This window comes from Perna viridis, chromosome 5 (assembly GCF_037379345.1).
Source record: "Perna viridis isolate PV_CMFRI_1.1 ecotype Kerala chromosome 5, ASM3737934v1, whole genome shotgun sequence".
NCBI classification, from domain to species: domain Eukaryota; kingdom Metazoa; phylum Mollusca; class Bivalvia; order Mytilida; family Mytilidae; genus Perna; species Perna viridis.
In genome coordinates, this window is record NC_142449.1 from 44867836 (window position 1) to 44893927 (window position 26092).

The 26092-nt window shown below is 33.2% G+C and overlaps 1 protein-coding gene across 3 annotated transcripts; it reads right to left on the reverse strand.

Annotated features, from left to right (window-relative positions):
- Window positions 1–10112: 10112 nt before the first annotated feature.
- On the reverse strand, window positions 10113–25740 carry LOC148617890 (haloacid dehalogenase-like hydrolase domain-containing protein 3). Of its 3 annotated transcripts, none has more exons than XM_088585529.1 (2): window positions 25621–25740; window positions 10113–12322 (listed from the first exon to the last, which is right to left on the reverse strand). In XM_088585529.1, the coding sequence occupies exon 2, from the start codon at window positions 12320–12322 to the stop codon at window positions 11531–11533; it is 792 nt and encodes a 263-aa protein (XP_088441655.1). In that variant the 5' UTR covers window positions 25621–25740; the 3' UTR covers window positions 10113–11530. The 3 variants fall into 3 exon arrangements, with proteins under 3 accessions (XP_088441655.1, XP_088441654.1, XP_088441653.1); XM_088585528.1 differs by lacking the exon at window positions 25621–25740 and adding an exon at window positions 13202–13329; XM_088585527.1 differs by lacking the exon at window positions 25621–25740 and adding an exon at window positions 13170–13297.
- Window positions 25741–26092: the final 352 nt, after the last annotated feature.

Consider the following 26092-nt stretch of genomic DNA (forward strand, 5'->3'; position numbering starts at 1 on the left):
AGGATCACATGCATCTTATTCCAGACAACAAAGTGGCTTATCCGAGAGAAAATGTATCAAAGCATTTTAATGATGTGGTATTATCAACTTACACAACCAATTAAGAGAGAAAACCATATTTAGAAGGAAAAAATGAGATACTACAATGAATTATCTTTCTCTAATTTCCTGAAGAGATGAAACATGTTCAACTGGTTTTGTCCTCCAAAACAAATAATTGTTTTCTTAGAAAGGACATATTTTCTAAATTTAAATCCTCACTCATATTTGTAATATTTCCTTGAAAATATTTTAAAAGCTGGTTCAACTAACCAAATTTGTAAAATAAATAAACAGGCAGGAACTGAGTAATGTATAAGGATAAAAATACAAATTTTGATACACCAACTGCAGGCTAATTTCTAATCAATAATATCGTTGAAACAATGACACTGTTTTTAAAGCTCATGAAAATGCTAATGATACTCATGGGCCTATCACTCACACAAAGGTAAACATAAGTGTTTATTTATTTTTCTGTTCTTAATGCACAAATCCATATGATCCACAACAGTATAAACCTCTACCGGAAAAAGTTTTTAAAAAATGGCTGACCCCTTTATTTTTCTTTCATGGCAAAAATCTGCCTTGTCTAGCTAAACATCATTTAACATGACCATTGTTTACAATATTCACATTACAATTTAACTGAATGTAAAAGTAGTTAAGATATTTGCAAAACTCTTCTTACAGAACCACCGAAAAATGGCAATTACACCAGTATGGCTCAACAAATTCACACAAAAATCTGACCACAGATAGATTTCATCATGCTAGATACTTTTACTTCGTCAGAATTGGCTAAACCTAACGGTTTTGGAGACATTTGCGAAAAACTACTGTCTGACCCCTGTTATATTTTTTAGTAACGGCAGCCATGTTTTTCAACAGATCAAAAATCTCCACATCATTTCTATGACGAATGCCATAAGAAACATTCATACAAAGTTTGGTTTTATTTGGTCTAGTAGTTTCAGAGGAAAATTTTTATTGTAATAATGTTAAAAATAGCCAAAAAACGTCAAAAAAGTGCAATAAATCCAATATGGCTTCACTAATTAACACGCAAATTTGACTACAGGTAGATCTCATTATACTGAACATTTTTACCTTGTCAGAATTTTGCTAAACCAAACGATTTTGAAGATAAATGCGAAAACCTTCTGTCTGACCCCTATTTTCCATTTTTAGTAGCATCGGCCATGTTTTTGACAGATCAAAATTCCCCACATCATTTCTATGCAAAATACCCCAAGGAATATTCAAATAAAGTTTGGTTCTTATTGGTCCAGTAATTTCAGAGGAGAAGAGTTTAGAATTGTTTACGATGTCGGACCACGAGGACGATTGACGACGACAACGGACGCCAAGTGATGGCAATAACTTGCATGGCCTATGGCCAAGTGAGCTAAAAATGACTGTATATAAATACAAATGATGTTTTTATTTAGGGATGCAATTTGGGTTCAATATCCTTTTTTGTGGATACAGGGTTAAAAGAATAGACAATAATTTTAAAATCGTATCCTCTACCAATACATGTATTAAGGGCAGTCGATAAACCCATCAGATTTTGTTTGAAAGAATTCTGCTTTGTAGACAATATTTCCGTAAAGAAACTGGATGGACAATACCATTCTAATTAAGAACATGCAAGTGCTATCATATTTTGTATCGAATGGTTGTAACGGGGCAAAAACTAAGTAAATGTTTTTAGAAGTTTGTGATATCGCTTCCCCTGGTGCAAATGCTTTTCTGTAAGGAATTCATTGCGTTTTTTTTTATCTGACTTTTTATTACAAATACGAGCAAATTTTCACCTGCTGTGAAATATAAATATCATAAGGTGTTCCCGGAATAATGCCATTCAGAAATGGGAAGTAAATAATAGGTGTAAAAGATGTAAGCGTACTTGTATTGTTCGACTTTTTGGTAGATATCTTGAACATAGCTTTTGAAATAAAGATTATTTACGGCTCAAATATCATCAGGTATCTAACGGAGTTCAAGTTGTCTCCTTTTTCCTTGTTTTTCAACATTCGAATACAAACTTTGAAATTATTATAGAGAACATTTCAATGGTGCTTTTCAAAAATAAATATATTTAAGTTCTAACAAATCATGAAGCATCTTTTGAGATAGGATTGTGAAGGGGTTCAGGAGAAACTTGTTGCAACATTTATTTCATTATTCGCCATTTTATGTTGCACAGAGTCGGGAATGTTTGCAATCAACTCGGAAGGGTCGAAGATCTGTTTTCAATATTCATTTTCATTTTCATCATTTATTTCCTTATTCGTCGATTGCGACCATTCACAACTCCTTTAGCATTATATATATTATATATAAGCGGTGTTGGAAGTGCGAAAGGTTTTTTGCAATTAAAAATCACGATTGCTAGTTGTAAGGGAAGATCCATTGAGTCAAAACAAGTCATGGATAGTGGATAAAGATTATCTATAACACTGAAACATAAAATAAAAGATAAATCACTTCCAAGGTCTTGTAGCTATATCAAATGTACAGATTTTTTAGAGAATATGATCACGTAAGTTCTCATTTTTGCAGACGTTTAACTAGGTGTGAAATTTTTGTCCTTTGAAAGGAGACTTGAATTATTCATGTTCTTTCGATTAGTTAACGTCTAGTGATTTTACATTTATACATAGGATTAGGTTTGCACATTTATCAGTGTTGGTCGAAGAGTGTAAAGGATAAGGTATATAAAGGGGTGTTTTGTTTTTTGTTTTTTGTTTTTGTTTAGTTTTTGTTTTGTTTGTTTAATTTTTAGGACTAAATGTGGTACAACGACATTATCATATTATTAGATTTTTAAGTTAAAACTCAAGTCTGCAAAAAGCTAAATTGCGGTTCAAGATTATATTTTAATTTTTTGGAACGGCTCAACGGAGCCCAAAATTTCATTTTCTGCCTTATATTATCGACAGTATTGTATTTAACTGTAAAGGAAAAAGACCGAAGCATCTGTATAGAAAAGGTTCGACTGTGTATTTCAAGAACCAGATACATCTGAACCCCCTTAATGGCAGTCAAAGAGTCAGTCGCAGTACCGTTTTTTTTATATCGAATTTTAATAACATGTCTATTGTTACATGTACTGGTACACTTTTCATTTGTTTTTTTCACAACAAAACCATGCCCGCTTACTTTTTCTGGCAGTTTTAAAGTTGTGCCTGATATTTTAGAAAGCATCCAAAATTTGTTATGAAAACATATATAGTTTTATTATGTTACCATGGCTACAGATTTTCATGACAAAATAGAAAATAGACTGTCTTTTTATGGATCTCCATAATGTATGGTTTTGAAAAATATATGCTTTATACAGGAAAAAAATGTTGGATTTGCTTCTTTAAGTGTCTGAATAAAGCTTTATTTCCGCAAATTGTCATAAAGTTATCTGCAGTGACCTATCTATACAGTGGAACCTAAGAGTGTCAAATGGTAAAACCCTGATTCACTTCTGGCTTTGACCAAGGGAATAATCAACTGTGTATGTAAAACCATTTTATTGTCAACATTTAAGCAGTTCCAGATACAAAATATCGGAATTCTTGATAGGTAGACCAAGGGCGGATCTAATTATAATAACAGTTATCAATTTTGTACAATGTAGTCTAAGCAGGCATCAAGTTTGTTTTACTCAGCATATGTCTCATATTGTTAGACAGTTCCATGATCAAATATTAAAATGATAATAAAATATTTTTTTCCATTAATAGCATGGAAAATAAAGGTAATATAAAACTCACATACATACACTACAAATTTAAACATAATACTTTAAAAAAAATAAGAGTAGGTTTTATAGTAGCCATTATGATTTTAACATTCGAACTTACTTTTATCATCAACTTTTTATTTACAACAAAGTCTGAATAAAACTTCCTGTGAGGTAAGAAAACAGCTTTTCTTTAAAAAAATCTTAAAGGAAGTGATTCATGCATTTAAAAGACCCATCGAGTTAACTTTCTAATTTTCTAATTCAGATACAATTCCAGACCTCATAACCAGTCGTAGTTTATCGTTCGGTTGTTGCACTTTCGAGATAAAATTATATAGATTTTGTAAGAAATTGACTCTTTGCAGGAGTTTTCGTACTTGTTTCAGTTACAGATCTGAGTACAGAACCAGCTATCGTGACTAAAATAAAACATATGTAGTCTGAATAAGCATCATTTGTTTGTTGAATTTATCTACATCATGAATCACCTCCACCAATTTCTGTGGACAAGTACTTAATTCCAAATACTTCAATGAACATACAAAAATGAATATCGGCCTTTATCGTGGTTTAGTTTTAGATTTTAGAGTTTTAAAAGTGTTTGTTAAATGCAAAGTAAACCTTGACAAAATACTTTTTTCCCAAAATAACTCAATTCCACGAAAAAAGACCTTGTAATTTTGTTGTGTGAATAGAATTGCATATTTAAAGGAGTGTTATAATATTTATGCTAGTATGCCAGGCAGGCGACTATTATGTTATTACCAAACGTCAGCTCTCATTTTTCACACATTTAACTAAGAGTGCATTTTTCGTCTTTTGAAAAAGGGTTATTTGTTCAAAGTGATATAATTTTCCTGTTCTCGTTTGTCTACCCCGGATTCGACTTTTTATTACCAACTCGGCGGGTGTTTCTAGAAAAGCAGAAGACGCTTACCCTACCGGTGTACGCTACTGGTCCATGCTCCAAGTTTTTAGTGGAGTCCGAGGTGCTCATTTACTTTTGTTACTTTGTATATATTATTTTATTTACTTTATGTCCTATGTTGTGCATGTCTGGTCTTTGGCCCTGGATTACATTTTTTTTTATTTCCGCTCGAACCTTAGTTCCCTTGATTACTCTTTAATCATAACCATTTATATTGGTAATATCTAAGGATTTTGTTTACATCCATGGGTAATGGTCGACTTATGTTAAGTTCACGTTATGATTTCAAAAAATATTTTGTCCCTAAACAAAAAGATTCTTTTTTTCCTGAACAAACTTCACAATGTGATTGCTGATTCTTAATGTTTGCTTACAGTTCACAGAATTACACTCACTTGCAATATGATGGGGAAATTTAGGAAATTCTAACCCTTATGTAACTTGACGTAATTAACTTTTTTTGTGAAATTTCATATTGCTTGTGCTTTAGTTGTTTTTCAGTGATTTCACACTCAGATCAAAAAACAAAATAAAAGGTAGATAATGGCATTATGTAATGACGAATCAGTTAAAAATATTAGCGGTTTTAAAGGAGTTAGGGATCCGGAGATCGTCATCCCTTGGTCGACAAATGTCGAAGCATTGTATCAAGGAAGTCCAAAAGTTATTAAGATGGGAAAACAAAATAGAAGGTGTACAATGACATCATGTTATGAAGAATCTGTGGAAGTTTCTTCAAACTATATTCAGCGGTTTAGGAGAAGTCGCGACTTTGAAGAATTGACGTACGGAGGATAAATCAACTTGCTTTTTATTGGTTTAATTTTAGAATTTTTGGAAATACAAACTTAAAAAAAAACAACTGCCTTGACCTACAATTTCAACAAGAAGCGATATAAATAGAGGAACATTTTAAGAACATGTAAACATGAATACATCTATGAATATTATTAAATAAGACGTTTCTCTATAAACGTATTCGTACCAAAATTATTCATAAAAGAGTAATCAGGGTTCTAGCGGAAATCAAAAGAAAGTAATCCAGAGACAAAGACCAAACATGGAAAACAGACATACACAACAAAGAGCATTAAGTTACTAAAATAATACATACAAAGTAACAAAAGCAAATGAGCAACTTGAACTGCACTAAAAACTGTGAGCATGGACCAGGTGCACCAGTAGGGTAAGCGCCCTCTGCTTTTCTAGAAACACCCGCCGACTTGCTCATAAAGAGTCAAGGCCAGGTGCTGAAGGGATGTTGCAACAGATGAAAGGAAATTTGACAATTCTGATTGAAAACTCGTCACGTTCGTTGTAAAGTTTGGTCAATAGTATTTCTTTAACATCGATCTCTATGTGTAGGACAAGATATGAGGCCAACTTCACAGTGTCTGTAGTATCTTTTATCTCAGGTTCTTTGGGGTAGATGCGATGTATCAAGTTCCACAAACTAGGATTGTTTAAGGATAGTAAATCATCTTTATAGTAGAAACTAAGATTAAAGGTTCTAGCCAAATGATGTTCTTTCTTCTGGATCAGATAAGCTATAAAGTCAGCGTCATATGAGTGTAGGAATAGGTCAGCAAGGAGAGGGGCACAATTTTTTCCCATTGGAATACCAACCGTTTGTTGAAAAAGGCGTCCCCCACACTGGACAAATATCTTGTCGATCAAAACTTCCAGCAATTTGAAAGCGAGTACTTCTTAAGAAACAATTGATGCGGGTGTCATGTCATGAAGTATATATGTTAGAATATTAATGAACACCAGAGCAAATTCCTTTGCATTATATAGATATGTTTTTTTATAAGAACCTCTATTCACATATTATATAACTTATTCTCATTTAAATCGTAATGAATGTGAACATATTCCTTTGTTAGATATGTAGAATAAAACCTGAGGAAATCGAACTCTGAAAAAAAGTTTTAACTAAACACCTTGAGCTTGTTTAAGGAGGTAGGCTTAGGGTAAGGAACATAACTCTTAAAATCAGTGATATGTTTATATCATATTCAATTTCACCAAAGCCTATCAAGCTTTCAGGATGCAATCGGTACAAGTTACTTTGATGCTTACATGAGTTTGATCTAAAATGCTGAATACAAACGTTCCAATGATTTGTAAGAGTTGAGTCCCTTACCCTAGGTCTACCTCCCTAAATGCTTTTGCTCCTGTCTTAACGGAACCAATTATAAATTCCAAGAGAAGTGTGGTTTAGACATGTTTCACTGTTTTATTGTTTATAAATTTTGTAATTGTTAAGCGAGTGACCCAAACTGCAACATTGGATAAATGATAAGTCTTGTTATTTTCAAAGGTTTATATTCTTTATATTTAAAATTTTCATACATTTCTTAAGAAAACTATCAACAATTCATTCCATGGGTCCATGAAATTTAAAAAATTAAACGATGAAAACATTAAAAATGATGATTGTGACAGAAGAAATTTTTTTTTTTTTTTTTTAAATTATCCTTTTTCCAGAAGAAGTAACTGTATTGAATATACAAACGAGGAAATAACAGCGGCTAAACAACTCTCCGAAAACTTGAACACTCAAATTGGACAACCCACAAAAACACTCTCTGGAAAATGAAAGCACAAATGATCTAGAGGATTGAGCAGTTTCTGTTTCCTTGACGTTTGTCATATTGAGATCGGACACTTACATAATAGTTCATGATTATCAGGGCAATATCACAAAAGCGGACTGCCCAAGGGTAGTGATATTGTTCAAGAAAACTGATACTGCCCGAGTTATAGGCTACTTTCAATACTTTGGAATTCTACACATCACTTGTAACCAATATAATGTTAGAATTTATTCCTGGTAGGCAATTATACGTTAATATGACGACAAAAGAACGTTGGTAATGAACGCCTTAGTTTTCGGGTAAACATACTCATTATATTTGCATGTTTTTACACGTGTCTATAGCAGCATTAAAATCAAATACATAAGAAGAACTAAATACGAATATTAATTATACACGAAGAGTACTCAAAACCTAAAATAAAAAGGTAAGACAAATCCAGCACTAGAGGTTTTCAATAAAACTACACTTCGACAAATGCAGAAAATGATTGGTTACCCATTCAGTAGCTGAATCCTAAAACCTCACAAGAGGCAGCAGTGTGCTCGTGATATTCAATTGTGGAACACCAAAATCATTAATAATACGAGTTAGGGACAGCCTATATCCGAGCATCGCACTTGTACATTTTTCTTAGGTTTGTAAAATCATTTAAAAAGGGGCGAAAACTGAAAGGGGCGAGATAGGATAGGTAATCGGTTGCCCTTTTTTACCAAAAAAAAAATTCAGCGTACTGCATTTAGATACTGTAAATAATTATTGCTTTATAATTCTCTGTTCTTGAATTTCATGTTTTAATTTTAGATTAATTCTAAAGTTACTTTAACTTTGAATTAAATTCCCTGACCAATTTATTCTGGCCTGTCTGATACCTATTCCGGTTTGACTGAACGTCTGTCGATAGCTTTGAATTCACCTCCCTGACAAATTTAGGCGGGCCTTTCTGATATCTATTCCGGTTTGACTGTCTATCGTTAATCTCGTATGCAATGCTCGGTATAACAGTGTATGAGGTAGGATTTTTAGAGGCCATTCCCAGAATGGTAGAATGAAGAGAAAATATTAAATGGGAGTATGGACCTTGAAATGGGAGGGACAAATTTAAGATGTACTAAAATATAGATTAGAAGTTGACGCTTGAGCAAAAAATACATTCATGATCATTACTCAACAATTAATGAAAAGGTAGCTGTTGAAAGTCTTTTTTTTTATTTGTAGAATACAAACACTAATGTCAGATGCAAAACACTTAATTACTTTAAGGATCTAAAAGTAGTTAAATAGCCTCCACACGTTTTGGTAAAAAAGGCATAGTATAATGAAAAATTATATAAACTTCATTTCATAAAGGTTTTTTCTCCGAAATACTTGGAACGACATACTTATTGTCAACAGTTTTGTCTTCGCCACTTTCCTGATCACTTATTAAAATACTGTTCATGCCTACAAATCGTGGGCCTTTGTAGTCGTTTTTCTTGTTGGCACCGACGTGCAGAGCATGCTCAGCGGATACATTTTAAAGCCTCGTTGTTTATATCTAGATGTGGTTTTCCACGAAGAAAAATTTGAGACGACAATTTGTAGTTAAAATAATGAAAAAGATCAACACTTGCCAAAATAGTGTCATGGCGATCGTCCAAATTCGGAAAATATTCTAAGTTCTATGTTTTTTGATTTGATGTGATGTGATAATCTTGTCAGTTTTTCGGAATCTTCTTCCCCAAATTCTTGAAAACATTTCTTTATTAGCGCAGTCCACCATTCCACTGATGTCCTTTCACCAACATTTCTTTCGTAGCGTAGATTTTTCATTGGGTGTACAATTGGCCATTTTGCAGGCTTTATCACGCATCGCGATTTTGCGTTATTTGCTCGGTAGTTGGGGTATTTCGATCGATGTTCGGACAGGATTGTATAAAATGCTTCGTTTATCTTCACGGATGTCATAAAGAGATGCTACTTTTGCATATTGGGTCTCCTCAAATGACGCATAGCAAAGTCTTGTTAATATTTAGTGTTATTAGTTTCGTGGACATCTGAAAATATAGATATCCCAATGATTAGCTGTTTTGAATTAACACATAACATATAATGACCAATGGCTGTTTTGCAACCACATATAAACTCAAACTCATCTATATGACTGTGAACATTTTAAAAAGTCTATTTAGGTTACGCTGTTGGGAACCAAGGTTATAGCGGTAATCAAAAGAATGTAATCCAGGGATAAAGACCAGACACGAAAAACAGATATTCTTAAGAAAGAACATAAAATAACTAAAATCTTACATACAAAGGAAACATTGATAAAATACGTTTTCTCCGAAATAACTCAATTCCACGAAAAAAGAACTGGGAAGTTGTCGTGTGAATAGAATAGCATATTTAAAAGAGTGTCATATTATTCATTGTAGTATGTAAGTCAGGCGAATATTGTCATGTAAAAATGAATCATCTGATCGCATTGTTCAGATATTTATCTATGAGTGCATTGTTCGTCCTTTGAAAGTAGGGTTATTTAAATCCCAATCATTTATGTTGGTAATGTAAAAGGATTTTGTTTTCATCCACGGGTCATGGTCGACTAACGTAAACTTCACATAATGATTTCAAATGTTGAGTCCCGAAGAAAATTTTCTTTAGGATCTATTCTTTTTTTCTATATTTTTTCTTTTTGTTTTCGTGAACTAACTTATATAAATATGATTGCTGATCTTCAATGTTCGCTTACGGTTTCCTGGATTATGCTCACTTGCAATATTACGGAAACATGTAGTAAATGTTTAATTTAGTTTAAACAATTTTTATTTGTCGAATAACGTATAAAAGGCATAAGACACAAGTACATTTTACTTATGAAGTCTTTTATGAAGTCCCGTTAAATAAATATACAATAATCTTATGTGCATGCGCATACAAAAATATATATTTGTGTTTCGGTAACAATGTCTACCAAAGCGTATCAGTCGAGAGAATGATACCTCAGAAAGGGTTTACGAAGAGTGATTTAAAATACACAAAGAAGACAAAAAAATACTTATACCTATAGAAAACCGTGTGTTAATTGGTTATAGTTCATTTGTATATATAGCAAATTAAAAAGAAATCTTTAGAAATAATTTTTTTATTAAATTTAAAAAAAGAAAAAAAACAACATTTACCTGACACATTTTCAATATTGTTTGAACACATCAAGCATTTACTCAAATCATTCTTTTAGAAATACAAAATTTTACCATTACTCTTAATGCTTAATTTTCAATGAAATATTCGTATCTTTGGTAGGAGTAACATAGTATAAATAATAGCTATTTGAATACAATAGAAACAAAATGAATGTAATTTTGGTCGAAATACTTGCTTAGCCATTCAATAGCTGAATCCTAAAACATCAAAAGAAGCTGCAATGTACCCGTGATATCCCATTGTGGAGCACCAAAATAATTCATTATATTAGTTAGACACAGCCTACATACAAGCATCGCACTTATTATGTTTGTAAAAGCATTGAAAAAAGGACGAAAGCTGAAAGGGACAAGATAGGATTGGTAAACAGTTGTCCGGTTTTATCTTACAACATAATTCAGCTTACTGCATCTTGATACTGAAAATAATTCCTTTTGATTTTTTCTTTGCTTTTGAATTGCATATTTTAATCTTAAATCAATTTTTAGGCTACTTTCCATTTGAATTCACTCCCCTGACCTATTTGTGCGGGCCTGTGTTACCTTTTCCGCTTTGACTGAACAGCTATCGTTAGTATTGCATTCTATGTTCAGTATAACAGTAATGAGGTAGAAAACTGATTTTCAGAGCCCATTTCCAAAAAAAAAAAATCATTACCAGGAAATAGATTCAGATATTATTAAAAGAGGATGTCCAGTACGACATGTATTGCGTTGACCAAGCAAATTTCTATGCTTGAAAGAAGACAGGATTAAAAGAAGAGAAAGATTTAAATGAAAGCATGGGTCTTGAACCGGGAGGGACAAATTAAATGAGTAAAACACAGATTAGACGTTGACGCTGGGGAAAGAAATACATTCAGTACAAAATAAATGTGTAGATAGCTGTGGAAAATCATATTTTTTATTTTTAAAATACCAACATTATTATCAGATGCAAAACACTTGATGTCTTAAAGGTTCCAAAAAAAGTTAAATAGCCTTCACACGTTTTGGTAAAAAAGGCATAATATAATGGAAAATTATATAAATTTCATTTAAGAAAGCTTTTTATCTCCGAAAGATTTGAAACGACATACTTATTGTCAACAGTTTTGTCTTCGCCACTTTCCTGATCACTTATTAAAATACTGTTCATGCCTACAAATCGTGGGCCTTTGTAGTCGTTTTCCTTGTTGGCACCGACGTGCAGAGCATCCTCAGCGGATACATTAGCAAGTTTTAAAGCCTCGTTGTATATATCAGGATGTCGTTTTTCACGGCCAAAAGTTTCAGACGACAATGTGAAGTCAAAATAATGAAGAAGATCAACACTTGCCAAAATAGTGTCAAGGCGATCGTCTAAGTTCGAAATTATTCCAAGTTTTATGTTTTTTGATTTAATGAATTTTAATAATTCTTCAACCTCTGGCAAAACTTCCCAGGCATTGGAAGTACTGAAGTGAAGATAGATGTGATATGATAATCTCGTCAATTTTTCGGAATCTTCTTCCCCAAATTCTTGAAAACATTTCTTTATTAGCGCAGTCCACCATTCCACTGATGTCATTTCACCAACATTTCTTTCGTAGCGTAGATTTTTCATTGGGTGTACAATTGGCCGTCGTTCAGGCTTTATCACGCATCGCGAATTTGCGTTATTTGCTCGGTAGTTGGGGTATTTCGATCGATGTTCGGAGCGAAGTGAAAAAAATGCATCTTCTATCTTTGTAGGATCGACACGGATGTCATATAGAGATGCTACTTTTGCATACTGGCGTCCTACTCCACCAATAACGCGTAGCAAAGTCTTGTTAACATCTAGTGTTATTAGTTTCGTAGACATCTGAAAATATAGATATCCCAATGATTAGCTTTTTGAATTAACACATAACATATAATGACCAATGGCTGTTTTGCAATCACATATAAACTCAAACTCATCTATATGACTGTGAACTTTATAAAAAGTCTATTTAGGTTACGCTGTAATATGTGGCAGATCCTCTAGGATTTGTTGATCAATCTGTCCGAGCGTCCGTAACAAATTGTGTCCAGTGGATAACCTTCAATTATGCCCTTTAAGAAAGGCTTTTGATAATTGGCATCTAGATATATATTATTAAACAATGTTGCTAGGGAAGTGGTTGGTGACCTGAGAATTTTGATCCTAAGGTTACTTTTTTGTTGTCTCATTTTCCTTATGAAAACATGTATGTCCGGTCTGTTTATATTTTTGAAAATTGGCTTTGAATATTTTAACACTGAAATACAATGTATCATGTGCCATAGTTTGTGTACGTTGACCTTGAAATTCAGCCTAATGATCAAATTGATGTTTTTTGGGTTTTTTTAATATTCTGTTTTGTCTTGACAGAAAATTTTGAATTCATGCATTGAGAATTTTCTTTTTCTCAGAATGTATAAAAATGCCACAAAACAAGTACTAATTAAATTTGACAAATGTGTTCATTTGTTAACTCATCAGCCTGGGAAACTGTATTCATGAATGGTAAAAGTATAATATCGTATTGAATTCAACGGATTTTGAAGGAAAATGCCACTCTAATTCACATAGAGGCACGATTTGAAAAATTGGCCGATCAGATGAATATGAGCATACATGGGATATTTTTTTTCGAGAATAAGTAAAATATAAAGTCTACAAAAATCAATTTAACAAAATGACTAACCTCTTAAGACAGACAATGATTTGATAACTTACAATCTTCAGCGTTGCAGGTGTTTATACCGATTAAATATTCAGTACTAAACCTCGCCTACTGGTCTGCGTGGGTGCTTTGGTAAACCAATCAAATGCATCTCTTCAAACATTTACCTTTATAGCTTTAAATAACTATAAACGAAACGTATTTTCTATTAATTTGAAAAAAAAATTGTTCTTGACATATTGTGTAAGTTTGGATTTTTCATTTTCAGTAGAAATATTCTATTATTAATCACTTTTTTTTTTAGATATTGTTCCTGCATTTCCCTCTTTTGTTAAACTTTATAGTCAAGACTTGACGCGACATCTGAATCTACCTTAATAAGGTAAATCTAAGCTAATGGGCATAATTTTCAAATCGGTGATATGTGTGTATAATTATATTTATTATCATTGAAATCTGTCAAGCAGATTTTATTTGAAACAGATGAAATCAATCTAAGTAACTTAACTGCTTGTTTTATATTTTTGTAAGTGTAACTTATCGCATTACTATGAAAAATTAAGTCATTTCACTTTATCGAATCTTGCCTATTTAGTATTCAAACGTAGCAACGTGTTGGTGTTTTTATTCCAAATCAAATCCACTGGCATGGTAGTCAACGGTTATGTCTTCTGCTGGTAGAGTTCATGGGTTTGTCATTCTTTGATAAGTTCTGAGGTAGCTTTCAGTTACTTTGATCGTTCTATAAGTGGATTTATAATTTTGTCTATGTGGTGTATGTTGAGGTATTCCATGCTAGTATTATTGAGTGAATTTTATGATGTGTCTGTTCGTTTCAGTTTATTTTTTACCTTGCATTAAAGTCTTATAAAACTATTTAACCTTTTTGGTCATTAAATTGTCTTTGCGTCGTTATATATCCTTTAGTTTGGCTTTAAAGAATTATGAATATCATCGATCTGTCATTGTAGATTTTATTACTTTTGTTGTCAGGGTCTTCCATGGCTTACTTAAAAGTGTGTTGACAATTATTGAAGACCATATTGTGATCTCTAAAATTATTTACTATTTTGTATTTAGGCTATATTCTAGTGTATTTGTTAAGCTTCGACGTGTCCGTTCTTCTTGTTCTAGTATGGTACCAATTATTTGTAAGAGTTATGCCCCTTAACTTAGGTACTCCTCCTGTAGTTATTTGGTCGATTTAAGATTCCGGGATATTAAATGTTAATGAACCTTAGCGACGACTGATATGTAGAAAAGGGGGATTTTTAACGTTAACAGTTCGAAGCCGTTCTGTCGGAAATGATGTGATTAAGAAGTGAATATCGACGTTTCGTTTTTAATGTTAGGGCGTTAAAATTAATTTTGAATAATCAATGTAATTTCTTGAAAATAAATTAAGACAAGTTAATTAATTTTGCATAAGTAATTCTTAAGTTCGGGATAAACGTTTCAGCATTCAGAGGTTGAAATGACCAGTTCATTAAGTTCATATTATATTTTGACGTTTGATTTGTGTATTTCGAAACACTTTGACGTTATGTGCGATGTTCATACATGAAACCGTCACAGAACATCAATATTATCAGCAACTCAAACTACAAACTATATACTATACTATCCGAATATGGATTTTATTAAAATTTAGTTAAATAGCATTCTGAAAATTGATGAAATTAAACCCGTAAAGAGCATTACTAAACAAGCTATAGCTGATAACTTCAGTCAGATTCGCATTTTGGACCAAAATTTGAAGTGCGACAATCCATTATGCCATATGGGACGCATTATTTTCCCGTGATATCACAAGAAGATCATAGAATATTACCAAAATGAATACCAGAACCTCATTGTTTGATAAAGCAATGAAACCTTTTACAATAATTTAGTATTTACTTGAAAAAAAAGTAGTTTAGTATATATCATTGATGAAAAATGTTACCTCGGACAAGCTGAAGTTATAACCGTTAAGCGCGTATGCTTAAAGGCTAAACTTTTGCCTAATATTGTGTTATTTTCCTTGAATGTCCTCATATTCCGAAATTAATACAGAATTTGTTTTTGAACGAAAGTTGCGATTATTAGGCACAATTCTATCTTTATACGCTGATTAATCAATGGAGTAAGAAAAACGCGCGTAATGTCTTTCAATTTTGTCCATATTATATACTTCACCCATTGCATCCAAAATTTTCAATTATAAAAGGCTATTGCTGAACCTCGAGATTGAGGACTTCAAGGCTAAACCACCTGACTGTTCTTGCAAAACCTCTCGATTCAAATATGGTCCTCCTTATCACGTCGTTACGGGAGATTTAACCATCATCGAAAACTAATCTCTGCGTAATATCCTTTCTAAAGGTCCCAAGTACCTGAACCACGCTCCATAAATTGGAATTACAACTTTAAAGTTCTTATGAATGTCGTCGAGGACTATGCAAGAAAATGAATAAAACGAGAACAAGAAGACATTGATTCTCTGTCAGAGTGGTTAAAGGCCGTGAGGTCTTTAATTTTGAAACGAATGAAAGTTTTAAGTAGGTCAATGAGTGCCAAAGCTACATCACTTTTTAAAGACCCCGATGTAGCAAAAACATTGTCTACTATACATGACAAATATGTTGTCGTACCAGCAGACAAAGCCCAAAACAACATTGTTTTTGTCTGCAAAACGTTTTACATCCAATGTTTATTATCAGAGGTAGACGTAGAAAATAGTAGCAGTGATAAGACCTATACTGCTACCACACTCTCCAAAGAAGAGATTGTGGAAAACCATAAATCTGTGCTATCCTCTTTTGGTCTCTCTACCAAGGACGATGATTGTGATTTACCGTCTATGCACTGGGTTCCTAAACTCCACCAGAATCCATACAAACCACGTTTCATAGCTGGATCTGCAAAATGTACCACCAAACCTCTTTCAAAACTTTTAATTTTTATACTCACAACTGTCAAAGAGGGTCTGCAGTCCTACCACAACACTTGTTACTCCCGTAGTGGTATTAATTCAATATGGATCCTAAAAAATTCGAAAGATCTTTTAGTTCAAGACTATTATCTGAATATAATAGCATTAAAACCTATGATTTTTTAACACTGTATACTTCTATTCCCCATACTCAGTTAAAATCCCGACTGAAAAACATTATACATCGTTGTTTTTCCAAAAACGATGGTAAACCTAGATACAAATATATAGTTCTTACTTTGTAAGAAATAATTCAAAATCACAAAATCATCTTCCAAATATACAGAGGATGATGTTTACAAAATGCTGGAATTTTTAATCGACAACATATTTGTCCAGTGTGGTGAACGTGTTTTTCAACAAGCGGTCGGCATTCCAGTGGGAACAAATTGTGCTCCTTTACTTGCTGACCTATTTTCGTCACTCTTATAAGGCTGACTTTACAGCTGATCTGATCAGAAAGAAAGAATATCGTTTGGCTAGATCCCTCAGTTTCCGCTATATAGATGACGTATTTTTATCTTAAAACAATCCTAATTTCGGGGGTTTGATACATCACATCTACCCAAAAGAACTTGAGATAAAGGATACTACAGACACTAAGTCAGCCTCTTATCTTGACCTACACTTAGAAATCGATGGTAAAGGAAAACTATTGACCAAATTTTACGACAAACGTGATGACTTTTCATTCAGAATTGTCAACTTTCCTGTCATCTGTGGCAACATCCCTTCAGCACTTGCGTATGGAGTGTTCATATCACAACTCATACGTTATTGCAGAGCTTGCCGAAACTACGCAGACTTTTTGTATCGCACTAGAACTCTAACAAATAGACTTCTGGAACAGGGTTATGTTGCTACAAGATTGAAGTCATCACTACAGAAGTTCTGTGGTCGTCATCATGAAGTCGTGGAAAGGTTTTGGTGTATCCATCAGCACCATGAAAACTGATTTATTCAACGGGTCATAGTTTTTCTTTCCTCGTTTGTCTACCCCAGACTTGACTTTTTATGAGCAACTCGCGGGTGTTTCTAGAAAAGCAGAGGACGCTTACTCTTCCTGTGCACCTGGTCCATGCTTCCAGTTTTTAGTGGAGTCCGAGTTGCTCATTTGCTTTTTTTAGTTTGTATGTATGATTTTAGTTACTGTATGTTCTATGTTGCGTATGTCTGTTTTCCATGTCTGGTCTTTGTCCCTGGATTACATTTTTTTTATTACCGCTAAAACCCTGGTTCCCTTGATTACTCTACCATAAAACTTTAATACACAAAATGATATTGCTTAAATTTTAATTGCTCCGTTGTTTTTGATTTGCGATTTCGCCTTAATGCTAAGGTAAGACATTTACGTATCACCGCGCCGGTTCCTCTACGGATAAAGTTCAACGAATGATCCAGGAAAAGTCAATTTCCGTAATTCGACACGGATCCATTGCATATGAATAACCGTTTATATACAGGTTTTCATGTATTTACCAAGGATTTTTAAGAAATAGGCTAATTGGGAAAATAGAATTATATAGATTGTTGCGGTAAGGCAAGGTTTGGTACGGAACTAACACGGTCTAATGCGGATATTACTCGGGTTTAATACGTTAGAATGATTTAGTAAAGATTTACTATGGTTAGTTTATCCGTAGTAAAATTTTAAGCATGCATAAAACTTGTCACGGATATACAAGTACTACTTCGATTGATTACGAAAGACGACGGTTTCTTTAAATAAAGGTCAGACTAACACAGATCGCCACGTATGATGCCGGATTGTATCCGTAGTAAATCCCGCGACTTGATCCGTAAATGTATGTCCTAGGCTTTAAAGAAATTGTCGGAGAACTACGTTATTGTAGCTAAACTCCTACTAGATTTATCTCTGACTTTAAATGTGACGGGTGCCGCTGGTGGAGCAAAACATATTTACACTTCCGGAGCACCAGGTGGCACTCCCAATTAAGTTTTCCTTTCTCATATTTGTTTTTGATCGATAGTGCAAATGCTTAGTCTTAAGTTGCCGACTTGATTTCCTTTTTATCAGTTCTACTTATATGTGTAGTATTATATTCTTCTCATTACATTTTGTATGTAGATAGTCTCTGGAATAGAACAATGCTCTATGCTTAAATGCGCTGTAGACAAGCCTTGTGTTATTATCGGACATTTTTCAATTCAAACGTTGTTTGACAATCGGATGAAATCGCGTAAAATCATTATCTTTTCCCCGACATTGCAACATTATTGTATTTCTGAGAGGGCTGACTGCAGTGTCATATAATATCAACATAGGTTAACAAAACAAACTGTCAAATGTACATAAATGATGCCGTTCCAATTTATAATTTCTCGTTCTCTGAAAACCTCTTTTTATTCCCTAATCTGCGTTTTTTTTTGCTATATTTGTCTGCAACCTCCATGTTTGTTGTCCTTTGATATACTCAAAACGGAACTATGTTAACGCAGAACGATAACTCGATTTTAGTAGGCGATTTTTTAAAAATACAGATCTGAATACAGAACCGGCCATCGTGACTAAAAGACATAACATATGCAGATTGAAAAAGTATCATTGTTCATTGAATTTATCTACAACACGAATCATCTCTACCAGGCATGCTCTATGGACAAGTACTTAATTCAAAATACTTCTATGAACATACCAAAAATGAAATCCGACATTATTCGTTGTTAAGGTTTTAGAGTTTTAAAAGAGTTTTTGAAATATTAAGTAAACATTGACAAAATACTTTTTTTCCAAAACAACTCAATTCCACGAAAAAAGAACTGGTACTTTTGTCGTATGAATAGAATTGTAGAATTGCATATTTAAAAGAGTGTCATATTATTTAATATTGTTTGTGCAAATATGCCAGCCAGACGACTATTTTTATGTAAAAACGAATCATCTGCTCTCAGTTTTCAGCCATTTAACTATGAGTGCATTGTTTGTCCTTTGAAAGAAGAGATATTCAAATCATAACCATTTATATTGTTAATATCTAAAGATTTTGTTGACATCCAGGGGTTATAGTCGACTAACGTTAAATTCACATAATGATTTCAAAAAATATTTTGAGTCCCTAAAAATTTCCATTAGAATATATTCTTGTTTTTTTCGTAAACAAACTTATATAAATGTGTTCGCTTACGGTTTACTGGATTATACTCATATGAAATATGATGGCAAAATATGGGAAATGTTTAGTCTAGTTTAAACATATTTTATTTTTCGAATAACGTAGAAAAGATATTAGACACAAGTACATCTTACTTATGAAGTTTTTTCGCGTTAAAGAAATATACAATAATCTTATGAGTATAAAAGAGAAGAAGAAATGGGGAAACGCTTTTGAAGGTGAAATATAGAAGAGAAAAGATAAAAAAGGAGACACGTGCGATTTTGTGTCATGGTGTGTCTGTTCAACGGAAGTAATAGAAACTAGATGTCATTAACGTTATTATTATTATTATTATGATTATTATTATTATTATAATTATTATTATCATAATTTGTGGGACTTTATATTGATGGTGCTTTATCTTTTTAGTGATTTAAGCGCTTGTATTGGGATCAATATAAAAGGTACATAATGGCATTATGTAATGAAGAATCTGTTAAAATTTCATCGAATTCCATTGATTGGTTTCAAAAGAGTTACGGATCAGCAGAGCGTCTTCCCTTGGTCGACACATGACAAAGGCCATGTTTTGCATCAGGTTACCCCGAAAAGCATTGAGATGGCAAACAAAATAGAAGGTATAAAATGGCATCAGGATATGATAATCATTCCGCGGTTTAAGAGGAGTTGTGAGTTCAAAGGAGGGACGAACAGATGAGAAATCTACCTACTTTTGATTGGCTTATTCTATGAATATTTGGAAATACAAAATTAAAAATCGATCTCCTTGGCCTACAATTAAAAAAAATAACAATATAAATGTGAAAGATTTTGAGTAGATGTTAACATTAATCCATATATGAACATTATATATTGTATGTTGTTAAATAAAACGTTTCTGTAAAAACCTATTTCCATACAAAAATAATTCATAAAAGCGAGTTCTTCTTACTAAACCGATTGACGTGGGTGTGATATCATGAGGTACATATGTTCGAAAATTAATCAACCCCAGAACAAATTCCTATATATCGTATTCTATAGATATCTTTTATAAGAACACTTTTATTTACATATTGTAGTATCTTATTCTCATTTAAACCGTAATATGAAAAAAGCATTTTTACCAAACAAACGGTTTAAGGAGGTAGACATTAGGTAAAGGACATAAATCTTAAAATCAGTGATATGTTTGTATCACATTCAATTTCACCAAAGCCTATCAAGATTTCATTTAAAACAAAATAAAATTGGTCTAATGCTTACATGAGATTTATGTAAAATGCTGAATAGAAACGTTCCAATGATTTGTAAGAGTTATGTCCCTTACACTAGGTCTTCCTTATTAAATGTTCTTGTACCTGTCTTAACGAAACCAATTATAAATTCCAAGAGAGGTTTGCTTTAGACATGCTTCCCTGTATTATTGTTGATAAATAATGTGATTGTTAAGCGAGGAACCCAAATTGCAACTACGGATTAGTCATAAATTCTGTTCTCTTTAAAGGTTATATGCTTTATGTTTGATATTTTCATCCAGTTCTTAAGCAAAATTGTTAACAATTTTGCTCAATGGGCAGTGAAATTTTAATGAAAAAAAAAAATTAAATATTGTGATTGTGACCGAAGGAAATTGATCAGGATCAATTTATCATTATCATATATCAGAAAAAGAATAAGTAACAGTACCGAAGATTCAAATGAGTAGATAACAGCGGATAAACATCTCTTCGAGCACTTGAACTCTCGAAAAACAAATTGCACAGCAAAAAAAGACACACACACACACACACTCTGGAAAAAGAAACCATTGCACAAATGATCTCATAAAATGCGGACTGCCCAAGGGCAGTGATATTGTTCAAAAAACTGATATTGCCCTAGCCAAAGGTTACTTTCAATACTTTGGAATTCTATACATCAGCTGTTCAAATTGTAACCAAAATAACGTTAGAATTTATTTCTGATATTTAATAATACCTATATACGTAAATCTGACGACAAAAGAACGTTGAGAATGATGCCCTTAGTTTTGTGGTAATTTATACTCATTCCTAAAAGGTGCTAGTTCCTATCGACAAAATTTGTGTCTCGGTAACAATGTCTAACAAAGCGTATCAGTTGAGAGGATGAAACCTTAGGAAGGGTTTATGCAGAGTAATTAAAAGTACATCAAGGGGACAATGAAAAACACATACCTATAGAATACTGTGTGCTAATTGATTATAGTCCATTAGAATATATAGGAAAATGAAGAGAAATCTTTAGAAATGAAATTTTTATCAAAATTAAAAAAAAAACATTTACCTGACACATTTTCAATATCGTACGAACTCATGAAGCATTTACTGAAATCATCCTTCTAGAAATAAGAACAAAAGTTTCCCATTACTACTGAAGGAGTAATCAAGGGAACCAAGGTTATAGTGGTAATCAAAAGAATGTAATCTAGGGACAAAGACCAGACATGGAAAACAGACATACACAACAAAGAACATAAAGTAACTAAAATCATACACACAAAGTAACAGAAGTAAATGAGCAACTCGGACTCCACTAAAAACTGGGAGCATGGACCAGGCGCACCGGTAGGGTAGGCGTCCTCTCCTTTTCTAGAAACACCCGCCGAGTTGCTCATAAAAAGTCAAGTCCGGGGTAGACAAACGAGGAAAGGAAAACTATGTCCCGTTGAATAAATCAGTTTTCATGGTGCAGATGGATACATCATAACGATCCACGACTTCATGATGACGACCATAAAACTTCTGTAGTGATAACTTCAATCTTGTAGCAACATAACCCTGTTCCAGAAGCATATTTGTTAGAGTTCTAGCGCGATACAAAAAGTCTGCGTAGTTACCCCAAACTCTGGCATAACGTGTGAGTTGTGATATGAACACTCAATACGCAGGTGCTGAAGGGATGTTGCCACAGATGACAGGAAAGTTGACAATTCTGAATGAAAAGTCATCACGTTTGTCGTAAAGTTTGGTCAATAGTTTTTCTTTACCATCGATTTTTAAGTATAGGTCAAGATATGAGGCTGACCTCACAGTGTCTGTAGTATCTTTTATCTCAAATTCTTTTGGGTAGATGCGATGTATCAAATCCCCGAAATTAGGATTGTTAAAAGATAATACGTCATCTATATATCGGAAACTGAGATTGAAGGATCTAGCTAAACGATATTCTTTTTTTTATCAGATCAGCTGTAAAGTCAACCTCATAAGAGTGAAAGAATGGGTCAGGAAGTAAAGGAGCACAATTTGTTCCCATTGGAATGCCGACCGCTTGTTGTAAAACACGTCCACCACACTGGACAAATATGTTGTCGATTAAAAATTCCAGCATTTTGTAAACATCTTATTCTGTATATTTGGAAAATGATTTGGAATTATTTCTTACAAAGTATGAGGAATCCCTACCAAGAACTACATATTCGTATCTAGGTGTACCATCTTTTTTGGAAAAAACAACGATGCTTTTAAGTCGGGATTTTTTCTGAGTATTGGGAATAGAAGTATACAATGTTGAAAATCATAGGTTTTAATGCAATTATAATTATATAATTATAGTCTTGAATTGATAGTCTCCAAAAGATCTTTCGAAATTTTTAGGATCCACATTGAATTAATAACACTACGGGAGTAACAAATGTTGTGGTAGGACTGCAGACCCTCTTTGACAATTGTGAGTATAGAATTAACATTTTGGTTCATGTTGAGATATTTTTTCATGGGTAGGAGTAAAAACGGACTTATAAAAGTTTGAATATTCATACCTTGGTCTCATAAGACAGTTAGAACTCTATTTAATTTTATTTGTACATAAACACTCTTGTTTGAAGTACGGTAATTAAAAAAAAAGACAATTACCGGTAAAAAAAGAAGAAAATAAGAAATTCCAGATTCCTCTGTTATGGAAAATTCATTATTATGACCTTGAAACTGCAAAATACACATATAAAATAAACAGATATGTTGTGTTCATCCGTGATTAAAACAATAATACCCAACATTTATTAACATCTATTGTACACCATTTATAAGCTAAAAATTAACATTTTAATTTGAGGTACTTTTTTTCATGTGTAGGGGTGGCCATTTTTCACCTAACATTACTTGGAAAGGATCAACTATTTATTACTTGTGCTCATTTGAAAGCTTAGACAGATTTTAAATGCACTGTTTTACTCTTAAGCTTGTTAAACTAGTTTTGTTCAATACAATAACGGTTGATAAAGAATAAATTTTAAAAATCTGAACATTCCTCTTTTTACGATTTTATAGCATTTATTACCCTAAACAGAAAATCTTAGTGCCGAAATTGATTAGATATATCGGGTACATCATTATGAGACTTATACGAGAAAATTGAAACTCTAACTTTTTTAATTCTTTGATCGATATGGTGTATCCAGCACCATGAAAGAGTAATCAAGGGAACCAAGGTTATAGTGGTAATCAAAAGAATATAATCTAGGGACAAAGACCAGACATGGAAAACAGACACACACAACAAAGAACATAAAGTAACTAAAATCATACATACAAAGTAACAGAAGTAAATGAGCAACTCGGACTCCACTAAAAACTGGGAGCATGGACCAGGCGCACCGGTAGGGTAAGCGTTCTCTCCTTTTCTAGAAACACCCGCCGAGTTGCTCATAAAAGTCAAGTCCGGGGTAGACAAACGAGGAAAGGAGAACTATGACCCGTTGAATAAATCAGTTTTCATGGTGCAGATGGATACATCATAACGATCCACGAGTTCATGATGACGACCATAAAACTTCTGTAGTGATGACTTCAATCTTGTAGCAACATAACCCTGTTCCAGAAGCCTCTAGCGCAATACAAAAAGTCCGCGTAGCTTTGGCAAGCTCTGGCATAACGTATGAGTTATGATATGAACACTCCATACGCAGGAGCCGAAGGGATGTTGCCACAGATGAAAGGAAAGTTGACAATTCTGAATGAAAAGTCATCACGTTTGTCGTAAAGTTTGGTCAATAGTTTTCCTTTACCATCGATTTCTAAGTGTAGGTCAAGATATGAAGCTGACTTCACAGTGTCTGTAGTATCCTTTATCTCAAGTTCTTTGGGGTAGATGCGATGTATCAAATCCCCGAAATTAGGATTGTTTAAAGATAATACGTCATCTGTATAGCGGAAACTGAGATTGAAGGATCAAATCAGCAATAAAGTCAGCCTCATAAGAGTGAAGGAATAGGTCAGCAAGTAAAGGAGCACAATTTGTTCCCATTGGAATGCCGACCGTTTGTTGAAAAACACGTCCACCACACTGGACAAATATGTTGTCGATTAAAAATTCCAGCATTTTGTAAACCGATTTATTCAACGGGTCATAGTTTTCCTTCCCTCGTTTGTCTACCCCGGACTTGACTTTTTATGAGCAACTCGGCGGGTGTTTCTAGAAAAGGAGAGGATGTTTATCCTACAGGTGCACCTGGTCCATGCTCCCACTTTTTAGATGAGTCCGAGTTGCTCATTTACTTTTGTTACATTGTATGTATGATTTTAGTTACTTTATGTTCTTTGTTGTGTATGTCTGTTTTCCATGTCTGGTCTTTGTCCCTGGATTACATTCTTTTGATTACCGCTATAACCTTGGTTCCCTTGATTACTATTTGATAATTTTTTACTACGAGAACAAATCATCAAAGGAACACGAGAAGTATTAATTGTATTTATACTAAACAAAAAATACAGAGTAATTCATTCTTTATTGACGCATAGATAATCGAGGGTTTTTGACATTGAATTATATGTCAATTTACGCGATTTTCGGTGGGGTATGCGTACATTTGTCCGACACAGTCGGTATAGTTTCGCGCTTTACCCTTTGAACTTAAAACCGCTCTTCAATAGACACACAAGTCATCTGATCGCAAACTTTTTTTCCCGATTGGTCAAATACTAATAACTCAGTGGCATTCGAAAAAAACCCGAAAATTGACACTGCGTGCCATATGTTATTTCCTGAATTAAATGGAGAAAATTATAAGTAAAAATTTTTATTTTTTAAAAGATAGTACTTTTACCTCCACAACCTAAGTGTAACCTTGTTGGTACTTTTGTAAAGCTTAGACAATGGGCGAGATGTTGATATCTATATATGTCAAATTATTTTGTTCAGTGAAAAGTTGAACTTCGAAGAATCCAAAAACGTAAAACATGGATTTTTGTCTCAGAGAGGTATAAAAAGTAGCCAAAAATACAAAGAAAGCTTCAATTTATTTTTACCGACAAAGAGTTATAAATGGAAGGTATAAGGTTAGCTTAAATCACTTTTTGGTTGATGAGTGGGGGCGGTGTGCCCGGGATGTTATCTCAGCCCACTCACTAATATAAGGACTTACCCTATAAACAAAATTTTGAATTGATGCGGAGGTATCATAAGTACGCCTTTGTCCGTTGACGTGAATTATCCCATAAAGAAATCTAGTTTCTGTATATGCAATAAAGAATTATAATCTACGCATGCGTTAACAGATGGAAAGTCATTTAAATGTATTTGATATTTAAACTTGCTATCAGATACATTCTAAAAAATGCAACACGCATGAAATATAGATAAAGGAGATAAAGAAAGCTTGTAATTGAAGACAATATAATGATAAACAAAATATCAATAAAATATACATTTTGACCTTCTTGTTATGACAAAATTAGTATACATATGTACAATATAAACGTATGATTCGTTTTATAAACTGTAAACGAACATATAAACCTGACTCTTAAGTAAGGTGATTGTAGTAAATGCGGATTCAGAGAGGAGTACAATATTTATCATATCAGTTTATGTGACAATACAGTTTTATCAATGCT

What these genes read in the sequence shown, in the direction of transcription:
- LOC148617890 (XM_088585529.1), bottom strand. Translation starts at nt 12,322, where the DNA reads ATGTCTACGAAACTAATAACACTAGATGTTAACAAGACTTTGCTACGC.